Source organism: Orycteropus afer, unplaced genomic scaffold, assembly GCF_000298275.1.
Source record: "Orycteropus afer afer isolate SDZICR_OR568_19922 unplaced genomic scaffold, OryAfe1.0 scaffold00083, whole genome shotgun sequence".
Taxonomy (NCBI): Eukaryota; Metazoa; Chordata; class Mammalia; order Tubulidentata; family Orycteropodidae; genus Orycteropus; species Orycteropus afer.
The window spans coordinates 6,325,375-6,340,418 of NW_006921670.1; the positions used below are offsets into that span (position 1 = coordinate 6,325,375).

The 15,044-nt window shown below is 55.0% G+C and overlaps 1 protein-coding gene across 1 annotated transcript in view; it reads left to right on the top strand.

Moving 5' to 3' along the window:
* The window catches only part of TEF (TEF transcription factor, PAR bZIP family member), a 21,428-nt gene extending 13,642 nt beyond the window's left edge, over nt 1–7,786 (top strand). Inside the window, exons 2-4 of the mRNA XM_007941703.1 lie at nt 398–715; nt 6,195–6,415; nt 7,571–7,786. Coding sequence (XP_007939894.1) covers nt 398–715; nt 6,195–6,415; nt 7,571–7,786 — 755 coding nt within the window. The remainder of the gene's footprint in view (nt 1–397; nt 716–6,194; nt 6,416–7,570) is intronic.
* The last annotated feature ends 7,258 nt before the right edge of the window (nt 7,787–15,044 follow it).

Genomic DNA, 15,044 nt, shown 5'->3' on the forward strand with positions numbered 1-15,044 from the left:
CTGAGGTCACACAGCAAGTGGATGGCAGAGCTGAGATTCCCTAGGCCGGCTGTGTGAAGAGGCATAACTGGAGAGGACAGGAAAGCACAAAAGTTCCCGACTTGCAGATCTTAGTCCTTCCCACACCAAAATATCAAGAAGGGCCAGAAACTCCATTTCCTTCCTTGTCACCTCTTACCTGCAGCCGCTAATCCCCCAGCCCATTCTGAAGGAAGCTTGGGATCAGGTTGGGACTCGGAGCTTGCCACGAGCACCTGGGAAGCCCTGGCTTACACTGGAGCACAGGCCGGGCTCCTGGGATGTTCTGGGTGGGATCAGGAGGCAGCGGGTCAGCCCCTACAGCTCGCTGGCCCCTCCCCAGGGTCATGGCGTCTCATCACAGATTTTGTGTCTGCAGATAAGGAGAAGGGGAAGGAGAAGCTGGAAGAGGACGAGGCCGCAGCAGCTAGCACCATGGCTGTCTCCGCCTCCCTCATGCCACCCATCTGGGACAAGACCATCCCGTACGACGGCGAGTCTTTCCACCTGGAGTACATGGACCTGGACGAGTTCCTGCTGGAGAACGGCATCCCAGCCAGCCCCACCCACCTGGTCCAGAACCTGCTGCTGCCTGTGGCCGAGCTGGAGGGGAAGGAGTCAGCCGGCTCCTCCACCGCCTTCTCACCCTCCTCCTCCACCGCCGTCTTTCAGCCCTCCGAAACCGTGTCCAGCACAGGTTGGTGACAGGCCCTTGGGCAGGGCCACCTGCAGTACCCATCCAAGGGAGTCAGTCCAGCCCCACGGAGGCCTGCTTGTGTCCACACCCCCAGTGGGCCCTTTTCTTTGGAGGGAAGTCCTGGTAGACCTGCTGTGTGGAAAACCCTCTGCTCCCCACTCTTCAGCAGACCCCCAAGGCTGGAGATACACACAGGAGTTGCAGCAGCGCTTGGTGTGCTGCAGATGGTCAGGGCGTGGGTGGGGGCCTGGCCCATCTGCGCTGCCTCAGTGCTGCTCTTGGCCCCTCTGTGCGCAGCTGCAGGTGATCAGGGCCCTCCGGCCAGAACGGTAATGTCGCTCCTTGTTCTTATCTTTATCGTAGCTAACACTTACTTAGCGCTTCCTTTGTGTTGTGCACTAATGTGTAATCCCTGCAAGAACCTTATGGGATCAGTACTGTTAGTGCCCTTTTATAGGTGAGGAAGTGGAGGCACAGAGAAGTTAAGTAACTTGCCCAAGGTCACACAGCAGTAGGTTTTGGAGGCAGCACTTGAACCCAGGATGTCTGTCTTCACAGCTAGCTATACCACGTAGGCACTGACATGAAGAAGACCTTCCTGCTGTCTGGCCAGGGTGGCAGTCTCTTCAGGGTCCGTCCTTCATCTGCTGTCTTTTTTCTGTGTTACCTCAGTCAGTTTCTTGTTCATTTGTTTGCTGTTTGTTTTCACACCACTTGGACATGAGTCTATAAGAGGTGGCCCGTGGCCCCTGTTGCAGGGGCTCTGCAGTCTTCTACAAGCTCAGTTGAGCTATACAGACTGATGGCTCCTGGGAACGTACCCCAGGAGCTGATGTAGAACCCAGGGAGCCCACTTCTAGGGACTTCTCATGAGCTGTTGTTTTTAACTCTTCATTAATAGAGAAATTTTTAGGTAAATAAAAAGTAAGCGGCTCGACAGTGACCACCATGATGCACCACCAGGTAGCTTCAGTGATACTTACCTTGGAGCCAGCCTTGCTGTCTGTGTGGCCTCCCATTCTCACACCTGATTATTTTCAGTCAAATCTTAGACATTATACTATTTCATCCATAAATATTTCAATATCTGTCTAAAATACAAAGGTTCTTCTCAAAAACATAACAAAAACACCACCTTTACATCTGAAATCAACAATAAGCTCATTATCCTTTGAGTTTATCTCGTAAATGATGTTGTTTTACGGTTAGTTTGAGTTGGTGTTCAGACAAGGCCCACACGTTGCACTGGGTTGATAACGTGTCTAATCTCGTGTGATTACAGGCTCCCCTCTTCTCTTCTCTCGTCCTCGTTGTGGAGGAAACTCAGTCCTCTGTCCTGTCAGGTGCCCCGCAGGCTGGATCTTGCTGACTGTCCCACGGTGCCGTTTGGCATGTGCCTCTGCCCCTGTTTCTTCCTGCAAACCAGCAGCTGGGCTGGAGGCTTCAGCAAATAGAATTCCTGTCTGAAGGCAGCTCATTTCTATACCAGCCCGGTCGTCCTAGAAGGCTGGTTCCACAGAATGGAGCCCCAGCTCGTCACGTGGACCACCTAGGTGGCGTTGTCTTTTATTCATTTATTTATTTTTAAGTAAATCTTCTTAAGTTTCACACAGCTCCAAGAATCTTCAGAGTCAACCCACCAGTGTAACCACCCCCCACCACCCACTGCTATCAAGGAGATTCCAACTTATGGCAACCCTATAGGGCAGAGTAAAACTGGCCCAGGGGGTTTCTGAGACTGTAAATCTTTACGGAAGCAGACTGCCACATCTTCCTCCCGCAGAGCAGCTGGTGGATTCGAATTGCCATCTTTTTGGTTTGTAGCTGAGCACTTTAACTACTACACCACCAGGGCGCCATCCAGTTGAGAAAATAGTGCACTATTGATAGTTCCCAGAAGTTCCTTCCAATCCCACTCTGTCACTACTCCCCAAGGGTAACAATCACTCTTCTGATTTTTGATACCAAAGATTAGTTTTGCATGTGGTTAAACTTTCTGTAACTGGAATCATCTATTTTGTCCTCTTTTTTACTTGTAATTCTTATAAGTGAAAGAAAGACTTTTATGCTGTTACCTATACATGCAGCTTTTGACAGCTAACCTTATAGTATTGTTGCTATGAGTTGCCATTGGCTCGATTTCGACTCACAGCAGCCCCGTGTCACAGAGTAGAACTGTCCCCATAGCTTTTCTGGAGTCTTAACAGGAGCAGACTGCCAGGCCTTTCTCCCGTGGAGCTGCTGGCTGGGTTCCAATGCCGGCCTTTGGGTCAGCAGCCAAGCGCTTAGCTGTTCTACCAGTCTCCTAGCTCTAGGAGACACAGCGTAAATCAGTCTCTTCACACTAACAAACAGATTCATGGAACATACTCGTGGACTCTTGACACAGAGAAAAATCCACAACCCAAATGAAGTAAGATTCATCCTGAAGAGCTGTACGCATGCGAGAAATGAGAGTAGAATGCTGCTGCTGCTTTTTCTCAATTCCTGCTGAAGAAACGACATGAGGAGTACGCGTTCCTTTGTGTCTGGCCTCTGTCACTCAACTTTGTTTCTACAAATCACCTGCGTTGTCGCATGTAGCAGTGACTGGTTCTTCTTCATTGCTGAGTAGTATTCTGTTGTTTGAATCGACCACAGTTTATCCACTCGGCAGCCAGTGGACCTGCAAAGTGTTTCTTGGTTTGGGTTTTTATAAACAGTGCTGTCACGGACATCTGGGTGCATGTGTTTTGGTGAATATACGTTTACTTAGTAGTAGAATAGGAGCTCTGGTAGCATAGTGCTTAAGTCATTTGACTGCTAACCAGAAGGCTGGCGGTTCAAACCCACCAGCCACTCCTCAGAAGGAAGGTTGGGCAATCTATTTCTGTAGTGATACTGTCTCAGAAACCCAAGGAGGGGTTGCTATGAGTCGGATACGACTCGATGGCAGTGGGTGGGTTTGGGTAGTAGAATGGCTGGGTCGTCAGATACAGACATACTCAGCTTTTGTAGCTCCTGCCGAGTAGGGTACAAAGTAGTTGTATCAGTTTGTACACTGCCAGCAGGGCGTGGGAGTCCTCATTGTCAGCCTCTGATTCTCATGTGACATCCTTTTATTTTTTTTAATTTTTATTGTGAGTTGGGTGAAACTTTACAGATAAAATTCATCTTCTATACAGCAGCTCACATACACTGTCTCATGACATTGACTGCAATTTCCCACAATGCAACAGCTCCCCTCCCACTTCCTCCCGATAGTTACCTCTTCCCTGTGTCCTTCCCTCCCAAGCACTCCTGCCCCCTGAGCTGTCTCCCTGTGCATACACAGCCCTTCTTTCTCACATGATTGTTCTCTCCAAGGAGTGTATCTACCTAATGTAAATGTTCAGCTCATGCCTGTCTTTTGTTTAACTGGAAGGCAGAGGAGTAGGTTCAATTCCAGACCTGAAAGGCAGCTAAGGGGCCATAGTGTCAGTGGTTCCACCAGGCTCTAGCAGACCAGTAAACTTTGTACACCCCCCTTTTGTTTTGTTTAATGATTTAGAGTTTTATTCCACATTGTTCTCCCTCTCTCTCCAGGATCTATGTAGATCCCTGTCCCAAGCGGTTGACAGTGGTAACCAGACACCATGTAATTCTTCTTGTCTCATAGTTGTATAGGCTGAGGATTGCATGGTGTACCAGTTGCCTGGACTAATTGTTTCTATGCATCTTTGGTTTTCTTCATTCTTCTTTGCTGTGGATGAGGAGACACCCATCGTTGCATCTAGATGGCAGCTTACAAGCTTTTAAGATCCCAGTCCTTCCTGCCCAACACCTTCCTCCCCCAGCATAGGCATTTGAAGGTCATGGAGTCCACTGCTGGGACTTGTCCGCAAAACTGTCCGCTGACTCCTTAAGTCCTTGCCCCCAAGCTTCTTTTTTTATACGCTGCTTGTAAATTGTCCCCTTTTGTTCCTGGGCCCTCTCTCCCATCCTGTCCCTGAAACTGAGCCCCATCTTGGCATTTGATTGGCTGCATTTTGAACAGTGTTTCCCTGGGGTGGGTCCCTGGCTGTTCTGCAGATGTACAGTTTGGCAGGCCTAGATGTCTCTGTAGTCACCACATAGGTCCCTGGTCATTCACTCCTCTGACACTCAGACCTCTTTGTAATTAACCCCCGCCAGTAGGGTGCAGTAAGTTTCTGTGCAGGATCCCATTAGAACCCAAGGCTGAGCATGCAATGCCTCTTCCCAGAATACCCCCATGGCTTCCTGTCTTAGGTCAGTCAGCGGCACCAGTTGACAGTTTGGACTGGGTAATTTTTTGTTGGAGTGGAGGGAGGGACTTACTGTGCATTGTAGGATATTTGAAGGATCCTTGGCCTCTACCTACCAGATGCCAATAGCATCCCTCCAGTCCCAACATGGCCAAATGTCTCCTGCGGGGCAACAAGCCCTCCCATGGATAATGACTGCTTTATTGGGATTAAAGGCCCTGTATGGTCATTCATCCACCCCAGCCACAATGGCCTCCTTGCTCCTCCTTGGACATACCAGGTGAACCACCTACCACAGGGCCTTTGCACTTGATGTCCATTCTTTCTGAAATGTTTATCCCACAAATACCCACATGGCATCTAATGTTTTGTGTATGTATTTTTCATTTATCTTGTTTAATGTCATCCTTTCCCCACTCCAACAGCATTTCATGAAGGCAGGGATATTCACCTGACCAGTGCTGTAGCTTTGCCAGGATGGTACCTGGCACACAGTAGGTGTTCGATAAATATCTGTTGACAGAAGCATTCTTTTGTGCCCTCTTTTCTGTAGCATTGACTGGGTAGGCCAAAGGTGTAGGGCTTTTTAGTAGCTCTTATCTCTGATCACACACGACCTTTGACTTCTGGGCATGGCTTTAAGCCAATGACTATATAAAGCAGCAGCCGGGTGGGGCAGGGAGGAGCAGGGATCTTCAGTCAGCCACACCAGGACTCATGTAGCAGCCCTGTGACCACACCGGTCAGGGTCAGCACCTGACCCCTTTCAGAGCTGTCACAGAGACTCACTGAGCATGCCCAGCGTGCCTCAGGTACTGAGAACTATGTCCATTGTTCCATCTGTGCCCAGAACCCATTCTGGTTCACCGACACTCAGCCGGTGCTCATTCCTTGAGAACTTGAAACCGCAGGAAGTTAAGGAGGTACAATGATTGCACGTTTTGCTTAACATTTATGGGGGGAAAGCAGTCGGAAAATCCTGTCTTTCAAGGCCCCCCACCCCCAGCCCTGGTTCCTTTTGAGCATTCTGTCCCCAGCGGGAAGCAGGCTTTCCCTGTTTTTGGTGGGGAATTGGGTCACGGGGCTGGTCTGGCTCGGGGGCTGGTGCTTTGTCGGCTGTCTCTCCTCCGGGGGCAGTGGTGTGTGCACCTGGAGATCTGGCAGGTGTGCGGGTGTGTGAAGGGGGTCTTCTCCAGCCAGCGGGCTGCTTCTGGACTGCTTTCTGTGTCTCTCAGAATCCTCCCTGGAGAAGGAGAGGGAGACGCCCAGTCCCATCGACCCCAACTGTGTGGAGGTGGATGTGAACTTCAACCCTGACCCTGCCGACCTGGTCCTCTCCAGCGTCCCGGGTGGAGAGCTCTTCAACCCGCGGAAGCACCGGTTTGCAGAGGAGGACCTGAAGCCCCAACCCATGATCAAAAAGGCCAAGAAGGTGTTTGTCCCCGATGAGCAGAAGGTAACTTGGTCTCCTCCGTCCTAAGTAAACATTCCAAGTGTGCAAGAGCCTGGGCTCTTCCTGCCCTACATTTGGTCTGGTCTGGAGGAGCCTGCCTCCGGTGGACACCACCTGCACACCACTGGTTGTGTGCTTGGAGCACATCCTGCAAAGGTCTGGGACAACTAAGGGGAGTGGGTGGCGTCTGGCCCCTACGTGACTCCCTGTAGTCTCTCTTTCCTCTCCCCAGAACCATCGGCCTTGTCCGTGCACCTGCCTGTCCTGGCTTTAGCTCAGACATCAGGTAGAGCTCCTTAGGCCGTAGAAACTGGGGTAGAACAAGTCCTTGCTTTGAAGGACAGACAAAAGCGTGTATGGCCATCCCCAGGGAAGAGTGCAAGCTGATGGGGGCGTAAGAACTGGCGGGGGAGTGGTGAGGAGGCTTTCATAGCTTTCCCATCCTCTCCTATTTAAAAAAAAAAAAAAAAAAACGCCTAGGAAGGACTTTTTGTCCAAGCTTTGGCATCAGCCAGACCTGGGTTCAAACCCCACTTGGCCACCTACAACCTCGCTGAGTCTCAGGGTCCTGTCTGTAGGATGAGAATAACTGTGCCCACCTCTCTGGATTTTTTTGAGGCTTCAGCAGTGGTGACAGTGACAGCAAATGTTTCCCCGGTACCTGTTATAGCCCAGGCTCTGTTAGCAGCATTTTTATGACCAATTCATCTGATTGTCAGACATTCTCACGAGGTGGTCGCTGTTGCTGTCATCATCCCCGTTGTACTGATACGGGACCTGAGACGGTGAAGGTCCCGTTGCTAGTAAGTGGCCAAGCTAAAATGTGAACTCGGGACTGAATCCTTAACCACTGCCAAGACACTCCCGTGAGGCAGAGTATAGACAGCACGGTCTGCTGGGTAGCAGTAAACGGTCTCTTTCCCGCCACCATGTATCCTTCCAAAGGGCTTTGTTTCTCATCCTACCTCCCTGAGGAAAGGGTGGCATCCCTCCATGTACCTCAGTGCACACCAGTTCTTTCCCCAGGGTCCCACTTCTAGTTCTGGCCACACCAGGTGAGTTAGGAGGGGAGTCGGGGGTGAAGCAGTCAGGGGAGGAGAAGGGTTGGGTTCCCACCTGGAGAAAGACAGGAGACCCACAGAAGGCACTTCCCCACAGGATGAAAAGTACTGGACAAGACGCAAGAAGAACAATGTGGCAGCCAAACGGTCGCGGGACGCACGGCGCCTGAAGGAGAACCAGATCACCATCCGGGCGGCCTTCCTGGAGAAGGAGAACACGGCCCTGCGGACGGAGGTGGCCGAGCTGCGCAAGGAGGTGGGCAAGTGCAAGACCATCGTGTCCAAGTATGAGACCAAGTACGGGCCCTTGTAACCCGTGTCCCCCTACCCAGGCAGGGCACTGCCTGCACCTCAGATCTCTGCCTGGGGGCACCCTGAAACCTGCACACGTGTGGAGACATATGACTCCAGGAGCAGTCACGTCAAAGCTTCATTGTAACACGGCCAGACCCTGTGAGGACTCCCCCGGGGCCAGCCTCCTCACTGGGGGGAGTGTGAGAGAATGCCTAGATGGGTGAGCCGGCCTTAGTTTCTGTTCTTGGACAGCCAGCTGAACCAGAAGGGGACCCCTGGAGTACCAGCCTCTCCTTTCACAGAGCACACGGGTTCTCCTTGACTCTCCCTTGGCCTCTGGCTGGGGCTGCCTCCACAGAACGAGGCCTGACCATGACTGTCGCCCTCACATCTTCTCAGGTAGCAGGGCGCATTTCCGGGAGGGGTCTGTCATTGACCTCACCCTCCCCAGAACGGCTTTGAGAGAGATGTGGCTCTCACTCCTCAGTGAGTGTGCATCGGTGGCAGGCCCAGGAGTGGGCTTCTGTGCTGCGTGGATGGCGTTTGAGTCGGGCCTGTAGCAGAAGGGCACCCCACCGTTCCCTGTGCCCGCACCCTTTTCTCCTGTAGGTAGCTCTGAGGTCTGGCAGCCAGGGAGAAGGCCCAGGCATTCAGCGCTCTCTGCATGTCACCTGCTGTGGAGCAGAGCCTCCAAGGAACACTGGTCTCTGTGCTCTGACTACCAGGGCACGGGAGGCCTGTCATCCCCAGGTCCCTCATGGAGGCCGCCTGGTTTCCTTGTTTGTCCCATACTCTGGGCCTGGGAGCCAGCTGTTTCTTTTATCACCCAGTAATCAGTCCCAAGTCTTGGATTTAAAAGGAATTCCTTCTCCCCCATTTGGAAGTTTTGGCACCTGGACCCCAGGGTGCATCTTCCGTGTGGTGTTGAAAAGTCTGGCCTCCACAGCTCCCCTTACGCAGTGGGCACGAGAGCCGGGGCGTGATTGCTGTAAAGCGCCCATTTTTTCTCGCTCTGTCCACTGGTGTGGCCAGGCCAGGGTTTGCTCCCCTGAGGCAGCAGGGGGGCCCAGCGCTTCAGGAACTGTCTTCCTGTGAGCCACCGACAGGGCTCAGCTGGTGGCCCGGTCGGGTTGTCAGGGTTTCAGGGCAGTCTTATGGCATAATAGGCTCTGGGGTTGTTTACCCGGGCCTAGGGTCCCTTCAGTCTTGGTCCCAGGAGACGCAGGACCCCCACACGAGTCTGGCTGTGGCATGGAGGGAGGGCCTCTCAAGTGCAGCCGCGGCTTCTCTGTGCGGCCGCTTCTTTCTCTCATGTGGCTGGACTCGGCCTTCGGCTCTGCCGGGAAGATTAACTGAGGAAATTCTGCCCTCGTTGGTCAGTTGGGGCATCCTCGAGATGGGGGGCCGTATTTGCTCAGGGCAGGCAGCCTGTGGTGAAGAGGCGTCACGGGGGGTGGGTGCACTTGGTCATCTCACCACCGGCTTTATTTAAGGTGGCCGCTCAGAGGCCCGGGCCCCAACATCCGAGACTTGTCGTAAACACAGATGTTAAAGCCCAGGGGAAGATATCCCCTGGGCACGGACCGTACCCCAGGGAACACTGCGGCCCGCCAGGGGCCTGCACATGCACCTCTCTGGGGGACTTGGCAAGGGTCCCAGAGGCCAAGGGAGGCCACCCCCACCCTCCAGGCCCCTGACTGTGGTTCTAGCAAAACCATGTACGAACTTTTCACTCTGTTGTAACCACACACGGGGCAGTTGCATCCAGCATGTCGGCGTCCTGCCCAGGCGGCCCACCGGGCCCTTGCCCTCCGGCTGGGCCCTCACCGGGAGGGTGGCACTTGATTGTTCTCCTGGAAGAGCCTCACACTTTCCGGCTCTTCGTTTCCTTTGGCCAGAAAGCATACCGTTTGTGTTTTTCAGTTCTATTTTTTTAAAGAATGGACACATCCCTGCCCGGCCCTAGTGCTGACCCGGTGGGTGGGACGACGGCCTGACATCTCTCCCGTGTCCCACCTGCCTGTTCAGTGTCCCCCTCCCCCCGGGCAGTGGGTGTCTGGTTCCTGCCCAGGGTGCTTGTTTGGAAAGAGAACAGCCGTGGGCTGTCCCGGCAGAGCCCCTTCTGGTCAGGAGGCTGGCAGCGGCAGGAAGGAGATGTGTGTGGAGGCCGTCATTTTGGGGAGAAGTGGTCAGGTAAGCTTGCCTCCTCCCCCGGCCTAAGAGCCGCATCCTTGCGGGAGGACAGAGGTGGCGCCTGCTGGGTTTCCATGAAGGAAACGCACGTCTCCATCTTAGGACTAACAAGGCCTGTGGCCCCTGCACCCAGGCCTTTCCCAGAAGCATAAGTGGCTCAAGAAGCCACTTCCTGGTTTCAGGAAGGGCCATCCACTTCCCAAGTGTCCCGTCGTCAGCTTCAAGGCAACCTCAGAACAGACCAACCACGGGCGAGCTAGAATGTTGCCGGCATAACCACGTGGTAAATACATCTAACCTAGAAGTGTAGCTGTGTGTGTGGAGAGAGTTCTCCAGATGGACAGCGGCCTTGTGGAGGACCTGGGTAACTCTTGTCTGGAGGTCAAGGAAGAGGTTTGTCTGGGTCCTGAGGTTGGGGAAGGTGCTTGGCAGTGAGCTTTAGCTTTTGGTAAGCATCTCCCTGCCGAGAGTGGTCACCGTGGCCCGGGAGGGCAGCTCCTGCAGTCATGGGGCGAGGCGGAAGGCCTTTGTGTTGGACACTGTCCTGCCCCGGTTCCTGGGAGCTGGGCTCCATGTCACACACAGAGCCCAGGAGCCCTGGTCTCATTGCAAGCCTCACCCCCCAAGCTCCTTCAGCAGCTGTTCATTTAGTGCAATAAATTTTTCTAGAAAATGTCAAAGATGACTTCCAGGTGGCTATTGCTGTCTTACGGTTTGGGGATGCCGGAACACCACTTGGTTTTATTTTTCTAAGTGCATGTGACGTGTCGGCGCGTGTGGGGCTCTGCGTCCTCCCCTGGGAGCCGGCATTCCAGCGGTCCCCTCTCTCCTTTACCTTTGTTGGGGGGAGGCGGCGAGGGGAAGACCCCTCAGTCCCGGCTGGAGAGGGTGGACCCTGCAGCCGTCGGCCTTTTGTGTGAGTGTGTCGCTGCTGGTGGTTCTGAGTGGGGTGCTGGGAGGCAAGTCAGGAACGTGTCCTTTTCAAAACAAATTAAATATTTTGAGAAGAGAATCTGGAGCTGCGTGTTTTGTATGCACCCCCCTTCCCTGCTTCCGCTCCATGTGTGGGCCGCAGAGCGTGAGCACGGAGCCACCGGCAGCACTTGACCCCCCACTAGACCCCGCCCAGGCCCCCCTTTCCTCACCCTACCCTCGGCCAGGTCACCTGACTGCCTCGGGTTTCCTGCCCTGCGTGCCTCACAGTTTACTGGGAAGGACAAACAGTGTCAGACCAAAATGCAGCGGGAACTAGTCAGGAGACAGGCAACTGCTTAGGAAAAGGACCGGTCTGGGCACCCTTGATGGCAGCTGTGGAAACAGAAAGCCGGCTGAGTCCTGATTGTGGTTCTGGAAACTTCCTTTTCTCCGCTAAACAAACTTTCTGTCTGTGGTCCTAGGACTTCACACTCCAAAGGGTGACAGTGCTGTTGTCACTGATCGACTCAGCATTAGGGGCTGTGGGTCCCCTGCTCAGGGCTGGCCTGGGTTCCAGGGGCTTTCATGGGGGGAGGGGGTCCCTGCTGCAAGCCAGTGTTTTCACCCCTCCCTCCCCGTTCCCCTCAGTGTCAGGAGCTGCTGGGGGCTGCATCCTCACCTGGGGGGTGCTCCATCCTCACCTGTGGGGGGGGCTGCATCCTCACCTGGGGGGGGGCTCCATCCTCACCTGTCGGGGGGGCTGCATCCTCACCTGTGGGGGGGGCCCTGCATCCTCACCTGTGGGGGGGCTCCATCCTCACCTGCTGGGGGCTGCCCCCTCCCCCCACGCATGCTGTCAGTGCTCAGGGTCTTGTGAGCAGAGGGACCAGAAACTACTTGTAATTTAGTCTCTAAGGGAAAAAAGGCCCTTGGACTTCGGAGATACGGAGCTGATGAAGTGGATTTTTTTTTTCCCTTTGGGTGAAAGTTTACAGCACAAGTTCTCCATTTGAGGTAAATTTTTTAAAAAAAGCTATTTTACAAATGAAACATTGAGGCTCAGAAAAAAGGCAAAGCAATAATGTCCCATATCACAGCAGCCGTGGGAAATGTCAGCCTCAGGGTAGAATGACAGAGTCCAGAGCAGTCACTGGGCAGGCAGACGGCCCCCACTGTCGGATCAGGGCGAGGCCACGTACTCAGCGTGACCCCATGAGTCCTCCCCTCCTCACTCTCAACATCTGGGCGATGCCTACCCTCATGCCAGCTTCCATGTTAGGGGTACCCACTGTGTCCCAGGCCTGATCCTCACGGAAGGAAGAGGATGTTACACGTTGGGGGTGGGGGGGCAACGTTTAGAGATACCTCTGTCAGCTAAGTGCTTTGTGTCGGCCCTGCCTCCTGCCCACACACTCTGGTGGGAGAGACACAAAAACAGAACAAGGGATTGTGTAAATTGTGTTTCTGAGGAAACTGGGAGCTGACGGAGATACTAATTATAAGGGAGGCGGGGGTCAGGAAAGACCTTTCTGGGTGGCACAGAAGCTGAGACCAGAATGAACGGATGTGACCTGCCCCAAGGATCACACGCAAGTGGGATGCAGGGCCAAGACCCTTGCCATGCAGCTCCGTCCTGCAGACACACCCCCTCTGGCTGGCCAGAGGGCTGAGGACAAGGAAAGCCGTTAGGAGAGGTACCCATGGTGACCAGAACCGTGACACCTTCAGTCTCTTGTCCCTGAAGAATTTTTCAGTTGGGAAGAGGACTCTGAGAAGCCGGGTGAGGCAGATGTAACTTAAAACGTTTGGCCCCAGGGGTCAAACCTTTAGGCAAAGGCTTTACCCAGCACCCTGCCCCGCCCCTGCCGCCAGTCCCTGCAGTCTCTGGGGGCTGCTGCCCAGGTGTCTGACCGCAGCCCTGAGTGCAGCTGATTGTTCTGGGGGTGAGCATGTGACCCAACGATGCCTCCGAGGCCCTTCCCTGAGATTTTGGAACCGTCACACTCTTGACGCCCTTCCCTGAGATTTGCCCACTTGAGGTCTGTGCTCTCCAGGGAGGCCTGTTGGAATCGCCACACTCTCCACCCTGGATCGCTCCTCTCCTCCAAGCAGAGACTTGAGCAGCCGCAGGAAGGATGGCGGCTGTGTGCTTGGCCATCTCAGCTGAGGACGTGGGAACCAAGGACACAGGTGGGTTCACTGTGCCTCCATCGCCAACTTGGAGTGTGATCTTGGACAAGTCGACTCCCTTCTGTGGGCCTCAGACTTCCCTGTAGAACGGCCCACAGTGCTGGTCACGAGGCTTGCACTCGGAAGCGCCTGGCACAGGGCAGATGCTCAGTGGGGGGCCGGTCCATCACAGCACTGCGACAGTCACCTTCTGCCGTGCAGCCACTGCCTTCAGGGATGGGTGTCTGCTGGATGGTGTGGGATGCAGCCAGGGTCAGACAGGCTGTGTGCGCTGGGGAAGTCACTCGCCCTCTCTGAGCTGTTTCCCCAGCCCAGAGAGTGCGTGTGGAACAGCAGCCCGGTGTTCACGCCCCCCTCCCACCTTGGGGCTCCCTGGGGGACTCATTTCCAAAGCTGGGCCCACACCCCCTCTTTGAATGCACCCAGCGGCCAGACAGCCCTTCTGTACCCCTCCCGGCTGTGCCAGGCTGGCCCAGCTGGCAGCTCCTGACGTCAGCAGCTAATCTGGGAAAGCCGCCAGCCAGAGATAGGGTGAGGGGCAGAGGAAACGGGAGAGAGAGTTTGGAGACGGGTGTCTCAGCCCCCCAGCCAGCCCAGAGCCTCCCTCAGCCAACCCACCCCAGCACACTGGGCCAGTTAGGATTGAAAAGGCGGAGCAGGGGGCTTTTGGTTTCAAGCGGCAGCTCACAGAGCCATTGCTCTGCCTTCCCCCGCCCGCCCCGACGCCAGAGGCAAGGACAGCCCCTCGGTCTGGACTCCAGGCCTGGCCCCACTGGGGCCAGAGGGCCCACAGGGCCAGGCCTGTTGCCTGCAGGCCTGTGCAGGCCCACCTGGGCCGCAGGGCAGGCAGGAGCAAGGCGGACTCTCAGCAGGTCCTCCCTGAGTCCCAAGTCCTCAACCCCTGCATCCTCCCAGCTTCACAGCATCCTAGGGTGGGCACCCCCACTTTACAAGAGGAACGGGAGGCTCGGGGAGGTCTTAGGCAACTTGGCCAAGGTCTCACAGCCGCTAGGTGTCAACGCTGAGACTCAGACCCAGGCCCTGCGGCTCCAAAGCCCAGACCTCCTGGCTACCTCAGCAGTCTTCCGGTGCAGGTGCTGGCATTACCTGAGCCTGTCCACAGTGGAAGGACGCCCCCTCTGCCTCCTCCCTCAGGCCAGTGAAGGTCAGGCAGCCACCCGGGCCAGCATCAATAAAGCCCCAACCCAGCCACCAGGGGTGGGAAGGGTGAGACTGACTTTTGTCCCACAGGCTGGGCCAGGCCCTTCACATTGACACCATTTGGCAAATGGTGGTAACTGAGGTTCAGAGAGGAGACGTGATCTCCCCAAGGCCTCACTGTGCCTCCAGCCCGCCCCCTGACGTCTTCCTTGGTCCTCACCCACTGGAGCCCCACAGGTCCTGGTGTTCACTCTCCCCTGGGCCCATCTCTCTTGCCCTTCCCCTGTCCTACCTTGGCATGCCCTTCCTCCTAACAGGAGCAGAGGCTCTGGACAACAAGAGTCTTAGAAGGTCTCACATCCAGACCCTTCCCAACTGGATGGAAGAGACCCCCAGAGAAGGGAAGGGGCTCCCCAAGGCCACACAGAAAAATCAGGCAGATTGAGGACTCCTGGGTCACCCCCAAATAGGTACCAGGTGGCCTTCACTAGGGGAAGCACTGGCCACCCCTGACCCCAACGTGAGCATGACCTCTTCCCAGAGACCTGGGCTTGGCCCAGGCCCCTCTCCAACCTATTGTGTGACAGCCTCAGTTTCCTCTGTAAAGGGGGGCCCACCTTAGGGTGCTGTGAGACTGTGACAAGGGGGTGCCACACAAGCCACATCCCTCTCTGAGCCTCATCTTCCTCACCTGTGCCCTGGGACAGGACCCCAGCCCTGCCCACTTGTCTGGGTCACTGTGAGCTGACTAGAAGCTCCCTATAAACTGCAGGGGATGGGGCTTGGGACAGAGTCACAGCCCAACACACCTGGGACAC